Source organism: Euprymna scolopes, chromosome 36, assembly GCF_053919585.1.
Source record: "Euprymna scolopes isolate OS-2025 chromosome 36, ASM5391958v1, whole genome shotgun sequence".
NCBI lineage: Eukaryota > Metazoa > Mollusca > Cephalopoda > Sepiida > Sepiolidae > Euprymna > Euprymna scolopes.
Window position 1 is genome coordinate 53,922,413 of NC_136517.1, and position 23,599 is coordinate 53,946,011.

The window sequence follows — 23,599 nt, forward strand, 5'->3', positions numbered from 1 at the left end:
CAAACTCTTTTTTTTGTTTTTCCGCTTTCAACACATTTTCTATTTTAAACTCTTGTTTTTTTGTTTTTTTTTCTTTCCTTTGAATTTTTTTTCTCTTCTCTCAGCTTTTTTGTCTTTCTAATCCCTTTCTCGTTTCCATTTTCAAAATCCCCCTTTCCCCTGTTTCCTTCTTACAAAAAACATTTCTTCTTTTCGAAGCATTTTTCTTCTCCAAAATCTTTCTGTATTAGTTTGAGATGACAAATATTTATTTATTTTTTTTTGTTTTGTACAGGCTGCTTATGACAGAGTATGGAAGGCCAAAAAAGCAGCAAAAATAAGACACAAAGAACTTGACAGCAAAAGGAAAAAACTTAAAGAAGGTTAGTTTACAATTTTACAACCATGGAAAATTGATTCCTCATCATTCTTATCGTAGTTGTTTTTTGTTATGGCAGTACTATACCCTTTTGTTATGATGGCGTAAAATTTTTTATTTTGCCAGGAAAGTATCACTATTTATCTTTTAAATCAAATTTCAGATTTAGAAGCCCGAGAAAAAGCCTACGAAGAAAAGAAGGTTAAAGAAGAAATTTCTCAGAAGGATCTGCAAGCTGAGGTACCATAATAATGGAGATGTAACATTTTATTTTATTTACGTTTTATTCTTGGAGGTAGGTGTTGTATACCATTGTGATTATCTAGTGGCTCTGCTTTGAGATTCTACTCATTTGTTGGGGCTCTTCTTCAGATGATGATGATGACTATTTGATCTAGACCTTGTTACCACTGAAAGGAAACTTCAGTTGCTGTTTTATTTTTTTTTTTTTTTTTTACAAAGGAGTCACCATTTATCAAGGCCTGTAAGCCACTCAGAGATAAAGGTTAATGAATGTACAGTAATCAATGGGACAATATCGTAGTAAACATTACTAGTGGAAATTTGGTAAATTGGACTACTTAAGGGGACGGCTCATCAAAAATTTGTTTACATTGGACTTGATGTTGACCAAATTGTAATCAGCTGAGAAGTAGGCAAACAGAAGAGAGTTCCACAGGTGTGTAGTTCTGAGAAAGAAGCTCTGTTCATGGAATCTACGTTTAGGTTTAGGCACAGATAAAGAGTGGGGGAAATTATTGATAGTAGTTTCAGACAGACGAGTGTTTTTCGTGAAAGTTTGGAGAGGTGGGACCGTAGATTGGAGCTCAGACGAGCACTTTCCATGAAAATAATGATAAAGCAGAGACAGGTTCGCCATGTCTCTTCTGTGATAAAGAGGTTGCAGGAAAGAGAAAAGGGCATCCCCCACTAGGCTACGAAGTCTATTTTGAACTCTGTCAAGGCAGGATTAGGTCTTTCTAGCAGCTCCTGCCCATATGTGGCAATAGTACTCACTCCTTGGCTCTTATATAGGTAGAGAATTGTGTCAGCAGTGAGATATTTACTGGAGCGTTAATCTTTATAATTAACATTGATGCATGACCATAACAACTTGTTCTTTTATTCATCATCATGATATGATGAGGGTAAGGCAACCTAAGTTTGTTTTCATTGCTTGTTTTATGACCCCTTTTTTTTACTATGTGATGTTTTACCGACTTCCAGTTGATTTTTCACTGCTAAAATCTCCCCTAACGTTTTTGTTACATAATTCTTCCGCCTTCTCTGTTCATCTGACTCCTACTTTTACATCTTTCATTTACTTGACTCCTACTTTTGTTCCGTCCATTTCCCTGACTCCTACTTTCGCCCTGTCCGTTCACACGATTCCTACTTTTGCCCTGTCCGTTCACACGATTCCTACTTTCGCCCTGTCCGTTCACACGACTCCTACTTTCGCCCTGTCTGTTCCCACGACTTCTACTTTCGCCCTGTCCATTCTCACGACTCCTACTTTCACCCCATCCATTCCCACGGCTCCTACTTTTGCCCGTTTGTTCCAGCCATGCCTACTTTTGCCCTGTCCGTTCTCATAACTCCCTATTCTGCCCTTTCTGCTTACGTAGTTGTCAAACTTGAACTGACCTTGATAGATCTAGTTGCTAGGGTTGTCAATGAAACCTTCAAAGCCTCATTTAGTATACAACATGGAGAGGCCGATGAATAAAAGCTAAACTGGGAGTTTGTTTAAAAAGGAAAAAAAATCACTGACTTTGATTTCTGCGAAAATATTTATGACTGATTCCCTACCTCAGATGAGAAGTAGGTTGAAGTTAATCTGCTTTAAAACTTTATTGTTTTAATTTAATTTTTTAATTTATTAATTTTTTTTATTTTATTTTCTATTTGAATTTTAAAACAGTATATGTAATTTAATTCAAAAATGTTTTTTAATTTAATTTTTTAATTTTATTATTAATTTTTTTAATTGTATTTCTTAATTTTATTTATTAAATTAAAAAAAACTTTATAATTAATTTTTTGTAATAAATACCTATCATTTCACAACCGATCTCTATTTGATTTTCAAATATCTATACAAATTCTTGTTTTTATTTTTAATGAGTTAAAAAAAAAAATTCTGAGTTCAGTGTTATCGTTTTTTTTTTTTTTGTTTTTTTTTTCTGCTATAGATTGAGCGTTTGCAAAGAGAAGGTTCTCGATTGTTGGAACAGGAGCAGGAATTGCTGAAAGAACAAATGAAGAAAGAACAGCAGGAAGCAACAATCATCCAGCGTATGTAAAAAACAAATCTAGAAATTATTCACTGAGATAGGGATTACATAAAAAAATAAATGTTAAACATGTAAAATAAAAAAAAACAATTTATTCACTTGCATTTACAAGAAATTATTTGAATGGTTTAAATGGTTTTAGTATGAGTGAACGTTTCCAAAATCAAAGTGATGGTAGCGCTTGTAGTGTTGGAAAGATTACAAAAAGAGGAATTTTGAACAAAATATTCAGTGCAGTAAGTTTTGAACAAAGTGATGATCAGTTGTTGCAGTGTTTAAAAGAGGAAAGTTCCTATGCTCAGTTCAAGTGCAATCCATTGTTTTTCATTTGTGTCTTAGAAACATTGTCGAAGAAGTTTCGTATGAATTGCCTAGAAGAGATATTAAATGCTGACAGTTTTAGTACTTATGGTATAATCACATTGGCACACTGGTTCCAGTTAGATTACCAGAGTTAAATGACTTTGAGCTTGATCAGTATTAAATGGGTGACCATTGGAGAATAATAAGTGCAGAAGAGATGCTGTATACTGACGATTTAGTATTTATCTATGGCATTATCACATTGACACACTGGTCACCAAAGTTAAGTGACTTTGAGCTTGGTTAGTACTAAAATGGGTGACCATTTGGGAATACGAGGGGCTGTATATGCTCTCTGCTTATCTTGGTATTGTTTCCAGTCGTCCTGGATTTCTCCTTGCTACTAGAATCAAACAATATCAACTCAGGAGAGGTGTGTTTAGGGATTGTCTAACCCTTAGTTCACATATATAAGCACTGGCACTCCATTCTCTGTTTTTCTTTTCATTCTTTTTTTTTTTATTTAAATAATATGTGTTGCTGTAAATACCTCCAGACACACAAGCACGTAACACTCACCTAACACTCATCAACCCTTATTTTTAAGTTGCCTCCGGGCCTTAGTAACAGCCATTTGATATTCTTATTCGCCATGAGTTCAAAGTTAACTAAGAAACCATCCCACAAAAGTTTCAATAATTTGCACATTGTAGAAAATAATGTATAGGCTCCTTGCTTTTGCAAAGAGTTTTTCATTCACTGGGTTTCTGAATGGCAGACTAGGGAACAACCATCAGTAGATATGTTTCTGAATTTTTGAGATGAGGATTAATAATGTATATTATTTGGACTACTGTTCTCATCTTAAGTGTTATTCTCAGCATTTCGGCTGATGTAATCTCCAATCTTCTTTCACAAAGACCCATAGCATAATAGATAAAATACTAAGTAAACTACAGTTTTAAATGACACTCTTCTAAAGGTTGAAGGTTCACTCATCAGTGCAGGTAATACTAAAATTGCAATGGTGATTTTAAACTTCTATTTGGTCATGGCTGATGGAATGTGAGCATGCTAGCCCCATGGATTAAATAAAGTATTCTGTTTGAAATTCTATGCAGATTCCAAAGTCTGACGGAAAGATTCTTGAGTCCAGCAAGATACTCCTGATGAAAGTCAAAGGTTACATCAGCCGAAACATTATGCGAATAACACTCAAGATAAGAACAGTAGTCCATATAAAACAAATAATACAAACCATCAGGTGGTCTGCTATGAATAACTAATAGGTAGTCCAACTAAATGATGGTGTGGCACTCGTCCTAGTCAGTTAAAGAGGAATAAGTATTTTATATTTTAATATATTTTTGGGTGCTTATTTAGAATGACACTTATTTAAACCACAAAAATTCAGAAAAATATTTATGATGTACATATTCCTCGTAGAACTAAGATGTTATGTTCCAAAAATCATTTGGTCCTGGATATGACCTTAAACTATATCCGATGCTGAGGCCCCAGCTTGCGGGCTTTGGGGAGCGTGGAGCCACCCTCTAATTGCCGTTACTCCCAGGTCCACTCTGACCCGGAGTAGTAGTACCTGTTAGGGTCCCAACTATGGGTTAAATAGAAACCAACTTGAAAACAACAAATATATTCTATTAAAAATTTTTTCTTCAAAATCTTTGGATTCGGCATTAAATAACCTGAAAAGGGTTGATATGCCGTAAAACAACCAAACCAAACCAAAAATCATGTAAACTGATCAAGTTTTTTTTAACTGAGAAAATTTAATTTTATGATTAAGCAATTCTAGTGTTTTCATCGGCTATGATTAAATAAATAAGGTAGATACAGCTAAATTAAAAAAGGTTTAGATCAAAATAAATCTTATACTGAATTCAGTTTGGTATTAAAATCGCTAAAAATCATAAATTTTGATTTTCTTAGTTTACAAAAAAACTACTTGATCAATTTACATTATTTTTGCAATATGACATCTTCATTCCGTCTTCTGTATTTTTTTATTTTTTTTATTTTAAATAAGTACAATTTTAAATAGGTACATTTTTTGTATGGATGTTAACTTTTTACATCTTAATTTCATTTTTCGTTATTCGATTTGTAGTTTTAAAAGTCGATCTGGTGTCTAATCTGCCCGAGTGGAGCTGCAGGCCAAAATTTTGTGATTTCTTTTTTAAATTAAAAATTTATTATTCTATAAATTTCTAAGTTCGATTTTTAATGTAGGGAAAATTCCGTTTGCCCCCTAAATAGGCACTTTGGATTACCCCAGTTTGGAAGGATTTCTCCTAAACTGATCAAGGACAGAAAAGATATTGACAAAACGATGCAGAACTTTTTTAATTAAAAAGTTAAATTTTATTTCGTTTTTATTATTTTAATTGGAATTCATTATTGAGATGAGTATTTATTAATTTTATTTATTGCAGACTATTATCCTCATCTTTTCTTAGTTGTTTCACGACATTTCGGCCAACTATTCCTCTGGCCTTCATCAGGTGGTAACCACAACGGGATAGCAACTGAATCTCCAAACTGCATCCACTGCAATTACTGCCTTCCATGGTGCAGTTGATAGAGACGTTGAATCTCTACAGTTCCAAGTGAGAATTGTCTGAAGATAGCGGTTTCAATCCTACCCAAAGCCGGCCAAAGGCTTACTTGGCCAAAACGTGGTGAGACGACAACAACCCTGGAAGGCAGTAATTGCAGTTTATTTCGTTTGTTTATATATTTTGCTTACAGGAAAAAGTTTGTAAACTTATTGTTTTGTTTTAGCTCCTCCCTCATTGGAAGACAAAACAAGATTAACTGAGCCTGCTTATAATTTTACAACTATGAATCAACTAATGAAAAATTAATTCAAAATGTTAAAAGTTAAAATATCTACCAAAAAATCATATAAATATTAGAATGTAAAATAATTATTATCTATATATATTAATACGATAGCGTGTGTTTTCTTTTGTATGTCATGCTTACATCCGGGTTGTTTAATTGTTATGTACTTCCATTCCTTGTCATAAATAATTTTACCAAGAATTCTTCATAAGTTTTGGTTTTGATTTCGATTATGGCTAAAGGAACTCATATTATATACATATATTTTTTTCATAAGTTTTTATTTCGGTTTCGATTCAAGCTAATGCACCCAAGTCATATGGATATAATTTTTCATTTTTGAAATCGTAACTTTATAACATATAAAAATCGATAGAGCATTAACTCTATAATAATATATACAAAATCTGCAAGAATTAAAATATCATATTTAAGCATACTTTATGACCGGGCTTTACTGGGCATTCGTGCTAGCTTAGATAAATACTTTTGTAGTTTTAACAAAAAAGCTACAATAATATCAGAACGTCTCCATTTATACTGAACATTTACAGAATGCCAACATCAATATATTACATATGAATGAGTCCCCTGTGGAATTTCCACAGGTCCCGCTAGTTAGAATTATAATAATTTACTTATAAGCCTCAATCATAGGGAACAAAGTAATTTGGAAATGAAAAATTAAGATGTATAAAATCTTCAGTTTTGACAAATGGAGACAATGATTTGTTTGTTTATTAAAAAAAAAACAAGTAAAAAACAACATACCAAAAAATAAATATTTAGTATAAACCCCTCCTCCTTTGTGTTTTTACATTAAAAATCAACCTTGTGATGAAAAACAAGACAACCAAGGTTTAGACAAATGTGTAGTTTAGCGGTGTAAATTATTTATTTTTATATAAAACAAATTATTAAACCCTAAGACTGAAATAAAACCCAAAAAGTTTTTTCAACATTTTTTATTAGAATAAATGTATGACAATCGAGGCTGCCATATTGTTTTTAAAATTTGACCTGTCTAAGGTTTGACAGATTGGCCTTTTAGAGGCCAAATTAGGCCTTTTTTTTACGCTCTTTCATGGACTATGTTTTTGGCCGCCATTTTTTTTTTTTTTGTAATGAAAGAGTATAAAAAAGGCCAAATTTGGCCTTAATAAAGCCAATCTGTCAAACCTTAGAAAGGCCAAATTTTAAAAGCAATACAGCGACTTCGAATGTCATACACTTAGTCTAATAAAAAATGTTGAAAAAATAATAAAAATGAATTTTTTTTCTGGTTTTATTTCAGCCTTTGGGTCTAATGTGTTTTATATAAAAATAAATAGTTTTTATAAATTTTTGTTTGTCAAATAATTTATGCCGCTAAACTACACATTTAACGAGGTTTATTATTCATTTGTTCACAGTGTGAACAGCTAAAGTGGAAGAAATCTGTGTATGTCCAAATTTTTCTCTTTCGTTTTACTTATTTTCTGGGGTTCCTTGAAACCTAACTGATCCAATAAATTTTAAAATAACTTATTGCGTTTTGCATTCAAATTCTTGATTTGCTATTAAAGATTATTGTTGAGTTTCATTTTGTTTGTTCCTTTTTAGGTGACCCTGAGGCTCTGCCGAGGTTGAAGGTAAAGAAACTCCAGATATTTCATTCAATCTTTCATTATTACAGAGTTTTTTCTATGAGTCCAACTTCGATATAAATTTAGGTAAGTTTGAGCTTATGAATTTGAGTCCTAAAAGTGATCAGGGTTTCTTTTCTTTTTTTTTTTTTTTTAAATATACATATTTTAGAAAGAAAATACTGTTTTTTTTGTGTGTGTGTGTGTTATCACTTTAACTTTTGAAAGTTTGTTTAGTGGTACAAAACATCAGTATTGCCTTAATATTTGAATACAAACAGTCTATGACGTGTTTGGTGGAAAAACGACATAAGCGCCACTTGATACTTTTTACAAAAAAAGAAGTTAAATCTTTGGAGTATAATAGTACTTCTTTGAGCCTTTAAATGGGGTTTAACATTTGTGTAATGGAAGAAATTTATTAACTGTTTAAATACAAAGACAATCTTACAATATCATCTATATATATATATATATATATATATATATATATATATATAAAAGCGAAAATGTGTGTATGTATGTATGTATGTATGTTCGCTTTTTGTGTATGCCTGCAAAAGGCTTTTTTCCAAGGCCTTCTTGGGGGGGGGGGGTCAGTCCTTCTTAAAACTTTTTATATCACGTCTAAATGATAATATCTACGACTTAACAATGGGGGTCGCGTGTGTATTTTAACTTTTACCAGCTTGCCGCGTCTTCGAAAAGTGAATGATGGGGCGGCTGGCTTGCAGCGCAAAACTAGGTCAAATATCACGCCACTTCCTCGCACCTGTATATTTCAGTTTATAAACCTTAACTGAACACACTTATCAATTCCTCTCCTTTGTGGCCGAGATGGTTAGGTGGCTGGCCTTTTTCCCCTTTCATTTCCACCTTCGCATCAAGGCTTTGGGGTTCAATCCTACCTTCCTACTAAAACTTTTTTGTTCTTTTACACCTCCAAACACCTGGCCAACGTTTTTTTTTTAACACACACACCTCCAAACACCCGGGCAACACTGGGTATGCCCCGCTAGTCTATATATATAAAAGCGAAAATGTATGTATGTTTGTGTGTCTGCTAAAAACTTTCGACAGACACAACAAAAATTCACAAACTTGGTCTCATATGAAAGCCCCATGTTCTGGACGACAAACATCGAAAAATTGGCCCAAAGTGACCATCAGAAGTGCGTCAACAGATCGATTTTTTGCAGGGGGGGGGCAAAAAAAGTGACATTTTAATGTTAAACATTACATATTTTTAAATCGATTTATAACTGCCCCAAAAAATACGGCCGCCAAGTCTTCTACATAAAGTATGCACGCGGCTGTTTATTTTGGATCAACTTGTATTTAAAACCCGCTGAGTCATGTCACGTGATCTTGACGTCAGCAACCTCTAATGGCGGTCTTAATTTACAATTTACAAATTGTTATCGGTAAAAAAAAATTAATTAAAGCTAAACTATGAACTTCTACGCTATGGCAACGTTACCAAAGTTATTACCACATTCAAAATAGTTAGACTCGATAGTTAAACGAAAAATAATAAGCCAAACATGTGAAGTAAAAAAAAAAATATGCTTACAAAAAATATTAACGAACGAAGTTTTTAAAAATAAAAACAGCCAGACGCCATTTTCCAGTCTTTAGAGTAAGGCAGACGAAGTGAGAGAGAGAGAGAGAGAGAGAGAGAGAGAGAGAGAGAGAGAAAGTGAGAGAGAGATGTCTAGACAGATTCGACAGGGGGGAGGGTCAACAACGCATGCATCAGATGACGTCATGACTTGATTTACTTTAAATAGTTGATAAACCGAACAAACTTTATATACGCCGCTTTAGCGTAGGTAGTTAAGGGTTGGTTCATTATCTAAACGTTTTGGGTTCGAATCGTGGTGTGAAATGTCTTCTTTTTTTTTTTCGATTTTTTTACATTTAAATATTGAACCCTGTATTATTTAAGCCATTTTTCACGTAACGTTCGTTCGTTTTTCTGTTTTAATTTGTGTTTCCCTTCTCCCCCGCGCTTAATTAAAACATTCTTTTCTTTTCTTACTTCGCTTATAACAATGCTTACATCGTCATCGTCGTAACGCTCGACGACTTTCAAACATCTTTCACTTATGGCTGGCCGATTTTATTTTCAAACTTCGCCTCAGGGGTTCGGCTTTGATCCTACCCCCCGGTTTCTTTTTTATTTAACACCACACACCCCTACAAACACCCGTCAACGCCGGGTACCCCTCGCTAGTATATATATAAAAGACAAAAGTGGCACTCACGTTCTTGTATGTCCAAGAAAGGCTTGGAGGGGGAGGGCTCTTGACCATGTTACTATTTTTTAGAACTTTTTATATACTCCCTAAATTATAATATCTACAATTTGCGAACGGACATCATATTTACATTTATTCATATTAAATTCCCTCTATTCCGTCCTTTTGCCTGTTTGTTGGTCTTTTTTGTATAAATAAAGCGAACCTAATCAGAGCGAAGGTACAGTGCCTGGCCTTTTGTGCCGGGATGTTTTGAAAGCAATTAGCTTTGATCAATGTTGGGGAAACCCTTCATATCAGACAATTGCTATTCATTTCGACGCTGCCAGAGTTCCCCCTTTTTCGGGGGAACGGCCTTGTGGGAAGAAAATAAATACCACGAGAGGAAGTGGAAAGCTTCACTGGCCTCAGGCACGTTTTAGAAGCCACTTTCATTTCTGCGCCGACTCCTATGATTCTGAACTTAATTATCATTGAGTTGACACCTTTTTGATTGACATCGCTAAATTTGCATGCTTTTCAATTTCTGTGGCGTCATAGCGTAGTGGTAAGAGTTCAGGTTTTCTTTCATTTTCTTTTCTGCCTTTGTGTCATGGGTTCGAGCCTACCTGCCTACTAACACTTTTTTTTTTTCTCGACAGACACCTCCAAACACTCCGGGCAACGCCAGGCATCCCTGCTAGTTCTAACTTAAATTACATATTTAACCAGATATAATTATAAACCATATAGAGGTCGGTGCAGTGAATAATATAGAAGAGAAAAGCGCTTTATATTAAAGATATTGATATATATCTATGCTAAATTAAATTACATAAATATACAAATTGTTGATTTGCAAGTCTGGAAAAATCAAAACAAATAGAACATAATTAGGTAGTAGTCTTAAATGTACACATTCCAACATATCAAATATTCAAACACTTATTTTCAAATAAATACTTTGAATTCAGCAATGATCTTTTATGATTAGAACCCACTTTTTATTTTGTGACAAAAATCTCAAAATTTCAAATTTTGGTGTTTATGCTGTTCTTCCACCGAATTCGTCATATAATACTAGAAGGCCACCCAGCGTAAGATTAAATATGATATTTTAATCCATGCAAATTATGTATTTATTATTGTTATAATTCTCTATTGATTATTATATTCAACCTAATATATAATAGTGAGTTCAAAACTAAGAAATACAGAGTGACCCCAAAAAAAAACAAAAGCTAAATGGAGGCCATCTAGAACATATGCTGTAGAATGTAGAAAAAAAGGGCCAAAGACCCTAGTGTTTTGATGTGATGTTTTGAATATAATAAACTAGTTATGACCAAAGTTTCATTTCATTCGGACAAAAACACTAAGAAACGGGGCCTAATTAGAGTTGGGGCCCGTTTTTTTTTTTGGGGGGGGTCACCCTGTACATAGTGCAAAACTTGTTGAAATTCAAAGACTTACATTTTTTCTTTTTTTGTAAATTTTGTTTATTTCATTTTGGATTTCTTCATTACAGCCGTTTCGTTAATGGAATGGCAATTTTATGATTTCATAAAAATTTCCTGCTTCCCATCAACTCATCAGATGTTGTTTCCATTCGATGTTACCAACAAAAAGTTGATTTTGTACATGACAAACCTGGTGTTTTTGGAAAAAGAAATTCCATCCCCACGTTGTTATAAGTCGACCATCTTGGACACCCAAGATAGATACATGGAGCTTCACTCGAAATTAACGGTGATTCAGTTTTTATCTTAACAGTCTTAACCCGTTAAACGAAAACGGTAGACATTGAAACTGACAATATTTCAAAAATAAACATTTATAGAAATATATACATATTACTTGGATGCTATCGGCTAGAACCGAAACCAAAACATGCAACTCTCCACTCGCATTCCTTAGCCTCTGAGCCATGCCCATACACATTTAATGAGGTTATTAAGAGTGCTCAATAAAGGAAGAGCAACATATATTTTTTATGAATATTAACAAATTTATATGGTTACGACACTGGACATGCTAATGCTTTGAACAAATGGTCAATCAAACCAGAAGTCCCCCCTCTCTCTCTCTCTCTCATATATATATATTCCAGGTTGACAAGAAAGTTCTTACAGCTTTAATTTCAAATGAACATAGCTCAAACAAAAATTTATTGATCAAAATAAGCACCATCACCATCAACACACTTTTGCCAACGCAAAACAAGTGTATGTAGGCTAGTAACGTAAAAATCTTGCATTTTGGTGGCGATAAAATCGCTGAAGGCATTTTTGATATCGTTTAGGTTTTTTAAACATTCCTCATGCAGAAAGTTGTCGAGATGTTTGAAAAAGTGGTAGGCTGAAGAGTATGGCAGATAAGGCAGAGTTTCGTAGTGAAATTCGTTCAATTTCTGTAGGGTCGGTTTAGCAATGTGCGATCGGACATTATCATGGAGGAGAATTGAGCCTTTTCTGTTGACTAATGCTGGGTGTTGTTGTTGAAGTTTCTGATGCATTTCATCCATTTGTTGACAGTACTTCTCTGCCATAATGGTTTCGCCTGCATTCAAAAAAATGTAACGGATGAGACCAATCGCAGACCTCCAAACAGTCAGCATGACATTTTTTTGGTGCAACTCTGGCTTTGGAAAATGCTGTGGAGTTTCGTTGACATCTAACCACTGAGCTGAGTGCCGCCATTTGTCGTAAAGAACCCAGTTTTTATTTTGTTGTTGTTGTTTGGGTTGTTCTTGTTACGTAAAAGAAGAGAAGATGACACTTCATCATGCCATTTCTTTTGGTTGTCATTCAATTCGTGAGGTATCCATTTATCAAGTTTTTTTTATCTTTCCAATCTCTCTCTCTCTCAAGTGGTTGGAAATCATTGTATACTTTACGTCTAATTCAGAAGCAAATTCTCGAACAGTAGTGCATGGATTGGCTTCGACTAAGGCTCTTTGTTGTCAACATCAAAAGGCCGACCACTATGCTCATCGTCTTCAAAACTCGTCGCCACCGTGAAATTTCTTAAACCACCATTGTGCTGTGCATTCAGTAGTGGTTCCTGGGACAAATGCTTTGTTGATATTGCGAGCTGTGCCAGCAGCTTTTCAGCCTAGCTTGAATTGAAATAAGAAAATCGTGTGAATTTGCTTTTTTTTTTTCCATCTTGATTTAATGTTCATAAAAGAAGGCATCATTGTTTTTAAACAATTGTGATTTCAATGATTAGATAAGATCGAAGGACGTCCTATAAAATGAGTAAAGGTATTATAATGAAAACTTATTTGAAAATACATCATTTGAAATCAAAATTAAAAATTCCACAATAACTTTCTTCTCAACCGAATATAAGTTTAATAGACTTACTACTTGTGGTGATATCCCCTTTTGTTTGTAATGGACTGTTCCAATCTTCCACTGTTAATAAACAGAGAGAAAGAGTGATTATGCTGGTATGATCATCTGCAACATTCATCCTCCTGGATAAACTCTTATAGCAGCTGTGTCAGAAGAGTCATAATATAGGGCAGTGAATGCTGGGCCCTCGTACAGTCCTCTTTCACCTGACTGCAGCGCAATAACATGGATCTGCGATTGATCAAACCCAACACATCATGTGAAAGGATTTGCTGAAAGAACTACACTTGCCCCGCATAGACATTTCCTAAGGACAAATCAGTTATACTAATACGGTTATGTAGAGCTTTCATTATGTGCGTAATAGCACATAATGAAACACATTATGGTTATGTGTAGTGCTCATCCTCCTGGATAAACTGTTGTAGAAGCATGAATGTTTTAAATCACAGGAAGCTTGACTGACCAAGGAAAACTTGCAAACAAGTGATTGGCACATAATCAAATTTGGTAACCTGCTGAACCACATGAACTGAATCAATAATGTTGGTATGATCATGGGGGACGTTCATCCTCTTAAATAAATCACTACAGAAGTGTGAATGTCCTAAACTGCAGGAAGGTTGGCCAGCTGGAGAAAACATGGAGGCAAGTGATTAGTAGGATTGTGACAATAGAATATACTTTTCATTCTTTTGACTCTCAAGTATATATCCGACACAGTAAGACACAGTCAATCAACCGAGAACCACATCAGTCTATATAAAAACATATAAGATATTAACAGATATATACTCAAGAGTCAAAACAATGAAAAGAATATGCTGTTGTCACAGCCCTAGTGATTAGACAAAATCGCACAGAATGGAATTCGGAGACAGTTGACTGATGTCAACCGTTTGGATTGGACTACATTAACCCTTAGGTTATGCTGGTTGTTAATTTTTTAACACCTAATTTTTACTATTACAAACAACTGCAACAATGGTGTCTTCAAGGACTATGGAATTCTTTTTTGTCGTAACTGCATTAATCAATGCTTGAAACCCATGTTTGAATGTTTGTATTGTTTTTTGATAAAAAAAATTCTTTTTCAAAGACCCTGGACTTGATTTTATGTGATGTGAAAAAATTCACTCCTTTCATAGGCAATGTGTGTAAAAATACCATCGTAGCCGAAGGGTTAAAGGTAAGTTGTACAGCAGTTGTGTCAGTTGCGTCATGTTATATGGCAGTGAATGCTGGGCCCTTACCCAGTCCTCTCTCACCCGTTTGCAACACGATGACAGATCCGTGATCAGATGAATCTGTAATGACCAAACCCAACACATCAGCTCAGAGGATTTGTTGAAAGCAATACATTTATCCAGCAATGGAGGTTATCATAATTATGGATCGGTTACACTAGTATGATCACATGGTCTGGATAAACCATTGCAGAAACAGGGATGTCTTAAATTTCAGGAAGATTAGCCGACCAGGGAAAACTTTGAAACAAAGCTGCACAAAGTGCAATCTGGAGACAGTTGACCCGTTGAACTGTGAGAACTGGAAAGTGAGCTTGCATAATATTAAAAAAACGTCTGCCCCCTGAACAAGAGAAAGAAGAAGAATCAGACGGGGAGTTCAGGAAATTTGCAGCATCTTAAATATCAAATTCGGATGAAGAAGAATTGAAATTATTGTCACCATTAAAATGATTAAACTATTTCAATTGAATGATTAGATTGATCTGCAATGTGAAATCTGACCAAACCCAACACATCAGATCAAAGGATTTGTTGAAAACACTACATTTACCCATCATGGATGTAATCCTAAGGACAAATCAATTATATTGGTATGATTATATGGAGTTTTCATCCTCTTGGATAAACTGTTGCAGAAGCATGGATGTTTTAAATCGTAGGAAAATTTGGCAGTAAGTGATTGGACAAGAGTGGAATTTGGAAACAGCTGACCCGCTGAACTGTAAGAAGTGGAGAATGAACTTACATAATATCAAAAAGTATTTGACCACTAAACAAAGGAAAAGTGACGTTAAATGCATGGAAGATTTAGTTCTTGTCAAGAATTCCACCTATATTAAAAAGCATAAATAAAGAAAACTGTATGATGTATGTACCCATGATGAAACGGAAATGTCATATTCCAAAAATCATGTAAATTGATCAAGTAGTTTTATTTTTATTAAGAAATTCATTTTCAAGCGATTAATGGGAATTCGTAGGCATTACAGCATAAATCTAGTAAGTATGAATTTCCTTTGTTTCTTGAGATCTGTTTTTCAAAATGGCAGGCATCACAGTCACTGTTCAGATACTCAAATTTTGATTTTCTTATTTAAACATAAAACTACATGATCAATTTACATGACTTTTTTTTTAATATTTTTTTTTCAACATGCATACTTACATCATAAAGAATTTTATTTCTTTTTGTTTTTTAATCTATATAAATAAAATGAACTCATTTTTTCCCGTCGGATTTTGACCTTAATAGGATTAAAAATCAAGATATTTCATGCAAATATAATATGCACAAACGGCAGAACAATATCTGAGGTGTGTTATAGGCTTATTATTTCTCAAATTCCTCGATAATCTTAGATTTCTATACTTTTTCTGCTGAGAAGTAACGGCCAAAATCGGTTAAGATCAATGGAAGTGGTAAAATATTTTCTCTCTAATAAATTCCTCCTCCCCCTGCCACCACTTAACACCGTTTGGGGATCGTTCACAAGGAACAGTTGAGAAGAGAACACCGGTTTGGCTTCGTAGTTCTTTCATGTGAAGTTATTTAAAATCACTAAACTAAGCTGTAGTGCTCTGTGGTGTAGTGGTTAGCGTGCTGGACAATTCACATTATATTTTCACGTTCGCGCCGATCTATCGTAGTCGTTTTTTTTTTTTTCCTAAACAACTGGAATGGTCTTTTCTTGGTGGCCGAACTGTTAACGTTGCAGATGTTTTTTTTTTTGTTTTTTTTTCACACTTTATTTTCCTACTTTTACTCATGACTCCGGGTTTGATCCTTCCTACTTACCTACCATAACATTTTTTAAAACTCCCTCCCCGTCCCGGAAACAAACATTCGGGCAATGCCGGGTACCCCCGCTAGTTTTTTAATATAGAGGAAATTCTGGACAAGAAGCAAAGATTATGCATATTTAAAACATATGAAAAAGCCTTAGGGAAACAAATGTTGATTAACTCGGCTTTAGTATAATAATAGAAAGTGGAGTACAAACAAAAATGGAGAGAAATGTTACATCAGGAATTGAAAAACGAAAAAATCAGTAACAGTTTTTATATTTCGATAAAATTGATTTCCATTCAATTATTTACATCATCCGTTTCTTGTCAGATATTGTTTAGTGAAAACTATTTGGGCATTCAATAGAAACTCCACAATTATGATGAAAACAAAGAAGCTTGGTTTTAGATGCATTAAAATTAACCAGCCACCTTTTTCCCCATTGCATCATGTGTACAAGATCAGAAGAGAAAGAATCAGAAAGATCTTGGTCATTGCCAGCCTTTGAAATGTTGAAATGAAATAAATTGTTGTGTCATCTGCATAAATGTCTGCGAATGATCTAAGAATGTGATTTGGAAAATCATTGATGAAGATCCAGGGTAGAAACCTGATGGATGCCAGCATTGATACTATGAGCTTTTGATTTCTGTCCATCGATGACTACTCTTATAAGCATATCAGAGAGAAAGGACTTAATAATTGAGAGGACATTTCCAGCTATGGAATAGCTGGAAATCTTGTGAAGTAGACTATGCCATACCCTATCAAAAGCCTTGGATATGTCAAGAGCTCTAGAAGCGTAGCTCCTGTTGAGAGATTCACTAATCCTGTGTGAGAATACCTGAGAGAAATTTTATATTTTTTAAACAAATCAATCAAGAATCGGGGGGAAAAAAAAAGATCAGAAACATTTTTATATTTCAATAAAATTTATTTACATTCAATGAACTATTTACGTCACCAGTTTCCTGTCGAATATTGTTTAGTGAAAACTTTTGGCATTGAATAAAAAGTTAAAATGTACTGCACTGTAGTGGGATTGAACTCAGTTTTCAGATTATAAGACTATTGTGTTTAATACATCCCCCACCACCCTTAGTTGCTCCTTCTAATACATTTAGTGTGCAAACAACTAAGCAGAATTTTCAAAGTTTTAATTTCCCCACCATCTGCTCATTTCTTCCCACAACTTCTCATCCTATTCGTCCTTCATTGTCTTATGTTGTTTACTTGGCTCTCCAAGAAGGCAGGCATTTTTTTTTTTTTTCTTTGTATTATTTGGATTCTTCTTGGGTGTTATTTTCACAATGTTTCGGTTGATGTAACCCTCGGCTTTTTTCAGGTGTATTTTGTTTAACTCAGGAATCTCTTTGTTGAACGTGGGAATCTGCATTAAATTTTGAACAAAACCTTTGATTTAATCCAGGATGTAGCATGCTCTCATTCTGTCAGCCATGACCGGGTGGAAGTCCTAGGTAATTTGCAATTATATTTTGAGTGTCACTCGCACTGAGCATTGAACGGATTGAACTTTTGACCTCCGAAGAGTGTACCTTACAACTGAATTTTAACAATGTTTTTATCCACTATGCCACAGGTCTTTTTTTTTTCTTTTTTTTTAATCATATGAATATAGCAAATTATCATTAAGATATGAATAAAGCAAATTACCATTAAGATATAATGGGGTACTATGAAGAATTGGGGATCATGCCTACTGGGACATTCTAAGTACGGAGTTGAGCAGCAAGAGTTTTTCACATTACACTTCTACATGTTAGTACAGTCGGGGAAGCAGAATACAGTAAGGGAATTCCAAATTCTAGCAGTTTGAAGGGAGAGACTTTCAAAGTAGAAGGTTTTCTGGCATCAGGGGAGCTCTACTACATAGGCATGTTTGGTTCAACTCTACATAGGTGTTCATGACCAGGGTAACAATTATTCATGAAAAAATAACCTCTCAGTCTAGGAGGTTTCCTTCCTGTGACTGAGGACATAAACTGTCATCATCGAGTTTTGGCATTTAGAGTGATGCAAGTTTCTCTGTCTTTGAGATGGACAACACAAAACAATGTCTCGTTTGCTCTCTATGCAGTTCAATTGAAATAGTTGACATAAATCACGTTGCATATCACTTCTTACACACGTGCGTCAGGTTTTCCTCAGTTTACCACATTCTTTTTATCTGGCATATTCAGCATGTTATGGAGTTGATGTAAAAAGATGGGATGCTGTATGTGGCTGAACCACCTGAGATACTGAATGTCATCCATAATTCCACCAGGTGCAAACCCACAACTCCACTTCTACGAAAAAACAAAAATACTAAAAATTAAAAATATTAAGAAAATTTTTATGGTATATGAGCCTGTGATTTAAAAAAAAACAAAAACATCATGCACCAAAAATCACGTAAATTAATCAGGTCATTTTATTTAAGCAAAAAAAAAAAAAAAAGTAAAATTTTATGGCTAAACAATGATTGTTGATCACTCAACACCATTTCTGAAGAACAAAGGAGACAATTTCAAATAATTAAAATTTTGCAAGATTTTAGGAGGCATTTAACATGGGAGGGGGAAAACATTGGAAAAACACAAATTTACTTAAAAGTGATTTTGTTCTCATTCTATATTAAAAAAACAAAAATAAACCTGTATGATGTACATAGTTGTGACAAAACGAAATATCATATTCCAGAAATCATGTAAATTGATCAATTAGTTTCATTTTTAAATACTAAAATCAAATTTTTTGAGTAGTAGAAGAGTGACTGTCTTGTCTGGCATTTTGAAAACAATCTACAAAACACAAAGGGGGGACAACTCAATAATTCAAACTTGCGAGATTTACATTGTAATGCCTACAGATTCCTATTAATCGCTTTTTGATTCCTATTAATCGCTTTTTCTTTATAAAAATGAAAGTACTTGATCAATTTATATAATTTTTAAAATATATTTTCATTTTGTCATGGGTAAGGTACATCATACAGATTTATTTTTAGTTTTGTTTTTTAATATAGAGGGAATTCTGGGTAAGAACCAGTGTTTTCTTTATAAAAATAAAACTAGTTGATCAATTTATGTGATTTTTTGGTTTTGTAATATTTTCTTTTCATCACAGGTATGTGCATCATGCAAATTTTTCTTTATTTTTTTTATTTTTATTTTTTTTCGTGGGGAGGGGAGAGGAGTTATGGACAAGCAGTTTCCACCAATATTAAGTTTGCCAGCCACACTTTCATCTGGTTATGGACAGATTATTATACTAAAGCTGTCACAGATCAGAAGTGTTTAGAGCCGATGTCTTATTGCAGTGTGTACACAAATTGAAAAGACTTTGCTTTGAATCTTAAAGAAAAAGTGTCTAGATGTAAGGATTGGAAGTAGTTTTCTGAATCTTCCATTTCCCCACACAGCGCAATATCGAGCAATGATAGTGTTCGTAACCACTGTTGATATTCAACATGTTTCCCAAGTAGCAGAAAGGTCCAATACTGTTAGAAATTTGCTCGATATATGTTACCGTGACATAGGTTGACATATATTCTGTGTTTTTTAATAGTATTTTGTCTAGTTTATTATTTATAACATGTTTTCCCAAACTTACCGTGTTAAAGAGAGAGTTGGGCGCCATTTTGAATTTTCCAATACATCGGTAAACACTGCATGTTTTTCGAGCTAAATAAACATGTTACATTGAATAAAAACACAAAAAATATACCCAGTTTGGTAGAAAAGTAACTTATCTTGCTTTTGATAACATTTATTTGTTATATATTTGTTTTTTGATAACTTTTTCGAATCTATGTGTACAGTAATACAAACCCGGTCCAAGATTTGACCTTAAGGTATCCAGTGGTCAGGCCCCGTTTGGAAGTTGTGAGGAATGTAGAATTGATCCTTAGTTACCATTGTTTCCAAATCCACTTTGGCCCAGAGTGATAATACTTCTTAGAGCATTTGGTGCTACCAGATCAGGCTGTCTGAAGATACTGGCTTCTAAACAAAAATGAACCAAATATTGATGTTATTGTTTTTTCCCTTTCCCAACTCAATCACGTTAATAAAAGCAATTGTTTTTTACAACACAATCTAATCAAGTACCAAGTTAAAGAACTTTAAGCATAAAAACCTTTTTTCCAAAATGACTAGATTCATCATTAAATAATCCAAAAAGGTGTTGATATGCTGTAAAACAAAACAACCAAACCAAAGTATAGGTTGAAAAATTTTGCCCCCAAATCTTAAAGGAAATCTGCCTAAATGTAAGGATTGGAAGTAATTTTCTGAACCTTCCCTTTCCTCATGCAATCTCAAGCAATGATAATGTTGGCAACCATGACCAACATTGAACATCTTAACAAAGTAGCAGAAAGTAGTGTCAGTATCAAGTGGGGCAGCTTCTATATCCACGTGGGCTACAGCTTATTTGATGGAGCGGGCAACACTACAACCTCTATAACAAATGTAATTCAAAACCACTACACTTTTTGTGAACCGATAATTTGCATTGGAAGCACCCAATGGAATTTATACTCACACTTCTTAAATTTTAGACATTTTTAGAATCAAAATCATGTAATGGATTTTGACCAGAATTGGAATAAGGATTATAGCTATAAGGTTTAGTATCATTATATCTTAATTTTTGTCTTGTAAGGGGAACATAAAAATGGTGGAAAACTGCTCTGTTCAGAAGAATTTAACGTATCCTGGAACCGGTATTATTTCTAGTGTATATATATATATATATATATATATATATATATATATATATATATATATATACAGGGTGTCCGTAAAGTTACTATACAGTCTTATTGTTTTATTGTATTATATTTGTATTAATAGTTAATATTTTTAAGATAAATATTAACAATTATTTTTATACCTACGGACACTAGTGTTTCATGCTTACACAATCATCAGTGTAGGAATTATAATTGCTATTAGTTGGGAGATTCAAACCCAGTTATAAAGTCATACTTGACTTCGTAGACTAGCATTTTACCTCAAGGTCACTGGTAATTAGCACCAGAATTGAGGGAAATTAAAATCTGGGAGAGAAGAACAACCTTGACAGATAAATAGTCAACTTATCTTTAATTTATAAGAGTAAGCATAGGTATAGTGACCAAATGTTTAAAATACTGAAGATATAAAGTCAGCGCAATGGTAGAAGAAATGAATTTGTTAGAGCTATCTGTCTATCTATATATATATATATATATATTTCTATATATATATGATGATTGCAACGTCTTGTCAGACGAGTGCCACTCCCTCAGACACTTGAAGTCCATGAGCCCAGAAATGACTTCTTTTTTTAAATTTTTTTTTAGTCCTACCGGTGAAAATTCACATGCTCAAGCAGGCATAACACTGAAGACGGTCATTGAGATCAATTATTATATACTACCAGCATTTCAAGCCTCCACACATCACAACTTTTCCATCGGCACAGGACCATTTTTATAGACAAATGCCTGAGGGAGTATCTATACACAGATGATGTTACAGAGTCTTAGCTTTGTATGACAGCTAAGTCTCTCTCTCGGTTTAAAATGTTGAGATCCAGCAACAAGCAAGAGCAAGATAGCCAGCAACAAGTTAAACTGCAGACCAGCTTAATGCAGGTATTGGTCTCCCGCTTTATGGTTTTTTAAATCAGGGATTTGCTTCTCCTAGAAAGCCTGCCTTCACCACGGCTTACGGGAGCCCTCTCCACCCCAACACACACATACACACACAGTGCTAGTTGGCCATTGACCCCAAAAAAGGGTTCATTCGCCCTTTGGAAGGTCTTGTTTTTAATCTTTCAGGGAGACTAGCCACCCTCCTCACCAAACAAGTCTGGTGGGGGAACCAGTTTAGTCGCTGGTGACCCGACCATAAGGCAGGTAGTACTGGGTTACATGGTACCAGTAGCATATGACATGACCTGACATATATATATATATATATATATATATATATATATATATATATATATATATATACACACACATACATACACACGTTTGTAAACAGATATATACTTATAATGTATATATTCAATAAAGTTATTCAAAATTGCCACAATGAATTAAGCTCAATAAAAATGAATTCACACTTTCAGAGCATATATAACTTTATTAAATATTCCAAAGTCACAAAAATATTCACTTAATTCACATTCATATTGTTTTATTTTTGCATGTTACACATGTTTCATTGAATGGGATAAATATACCAAACTGTAAACTGTTTTTGACTCCTAATGGGGGTATGACACCAATGATTTCGACAATCGTTTTTATAACCACCGGTTGTGGGAATCAATCAATGAAAATGTTCCAAAGTTACTATAAAAATTGTCGAATTTTGGATTCAATCAGTTCGCCGTTGGCTATGTCACGAACCACATTTGATTCTTAGCCGCCATCTTTGTTACTGGAAATTATTTCACACTCACTGTCGAGACTGCACTCTGTTCAACATAATGTTTCAACACTTAACACAAACAACTCATCAGAGATTTACATTAGTTCCCCAGGAAAAAAAAAAAAAAAATTTTTGTCCCCCCCCCCCCATCAGATTGAAAGGGATAAGTAATGTTAAAATGAATTGGAAACTTTTAGAAATCATAAAAAAACATAAAAATCTTAATAAAGTTGTGTGTGTATATTATATATATATATATATATATATATATATATATGAGAAAGAGATATTAATTAAATGGATATTTTATTAATATATAGCAGTAAGTCTCATGTTTACAGATATGATATGTGAAAGGTCTATTGAAAAATAAAAAGATAATTGTGAAGATTTATACTCGAAATATTATCTTTGATTGTTTGTTTGTGTTCATATTCCCTTTCATCATTTTGTCTTTTTTGCATCGCTATCAATCTTTATAAATAACCCTCTCTCTTACACACACACACACACACATATATGGCAGAGGAACTATTTAAATTTTATTAAGTATATCTGCATATAAAGGCAATTAAAACATTTTGTACCACTAAATGAACTTTTAATCAATAGAAAATTTGTATCTAAATTTTGATTTTTACCAAAAATAATTAAAATTTACAAATGGATTAACTACAAATATTTATTGATATAAACTTGATCAGTTTTAAAAACCATCTTAATCTTATTTTTCTTTCTTTGCCAACATTTGCTTTTTATGCTTTCATCTCTTCCACAGATCAAATGGAAAGCTTCAAAGACAGATCAGGACAATGGTGGATATTCAGCAGGCATTTTGAACAAAATATTCAGTGCAGTAAGTCAACCTTTTGACTGACAGTCTGAAAGTGAATGTTATCAAGAACAAAGTGATGATCAGTTGTTGTAGTGTTTAAAAACTCTGCAAAAGAGGAAAGTTTCTATGCTCAGTTTAAGTGCAAGCCATTGTTTTTCATTTGTGTTTTAGAAATGTTGTTCAGGAAGTGTTGTAAAAGTTGTCCAGAAGAGATGCTGTATACTGACGGTTTAGTGCTTGTCTGTGGCAT

At 33.8% G+C, this 23,599-nt stretch overlaps 1 protein-coding gene across 1 annotated transcript in view; it reads left to right on the top strand.

The window, feature by feature from the left end:
- Positions 1 to 23,599, top strand: part of LOC145260490 (dnaJ homolog subfamily C member 17-like) — a 42,694-nt gene that overhangs the window by 11,406 nt on the left and 7,689 nt on the right. Inside the window, exons 4-8 of the mRNA XM_080118601.1 lie at positions 275 to 362; positions 522 to 598; positions 2,554 to 2,656; positions 7,426 to 7,454; positions 23,293 to 23,370. Of these exons, the coding sequence (XP_079974727.1) occupies positions 275 to 362; positions 522 to 598; positions 2,554 to 2,656; positions 7,426 to 7,454; positions 23,293 to 23,370 (375 nt within the window). The remainder of the gene's footprint in view (positions 1 to 274; positions 363 to 521; positions 599 to 2,553; positions 2,657 to 7,425; positions 7,455 to 23,292; positions 23,371 to 23,599) is intronic.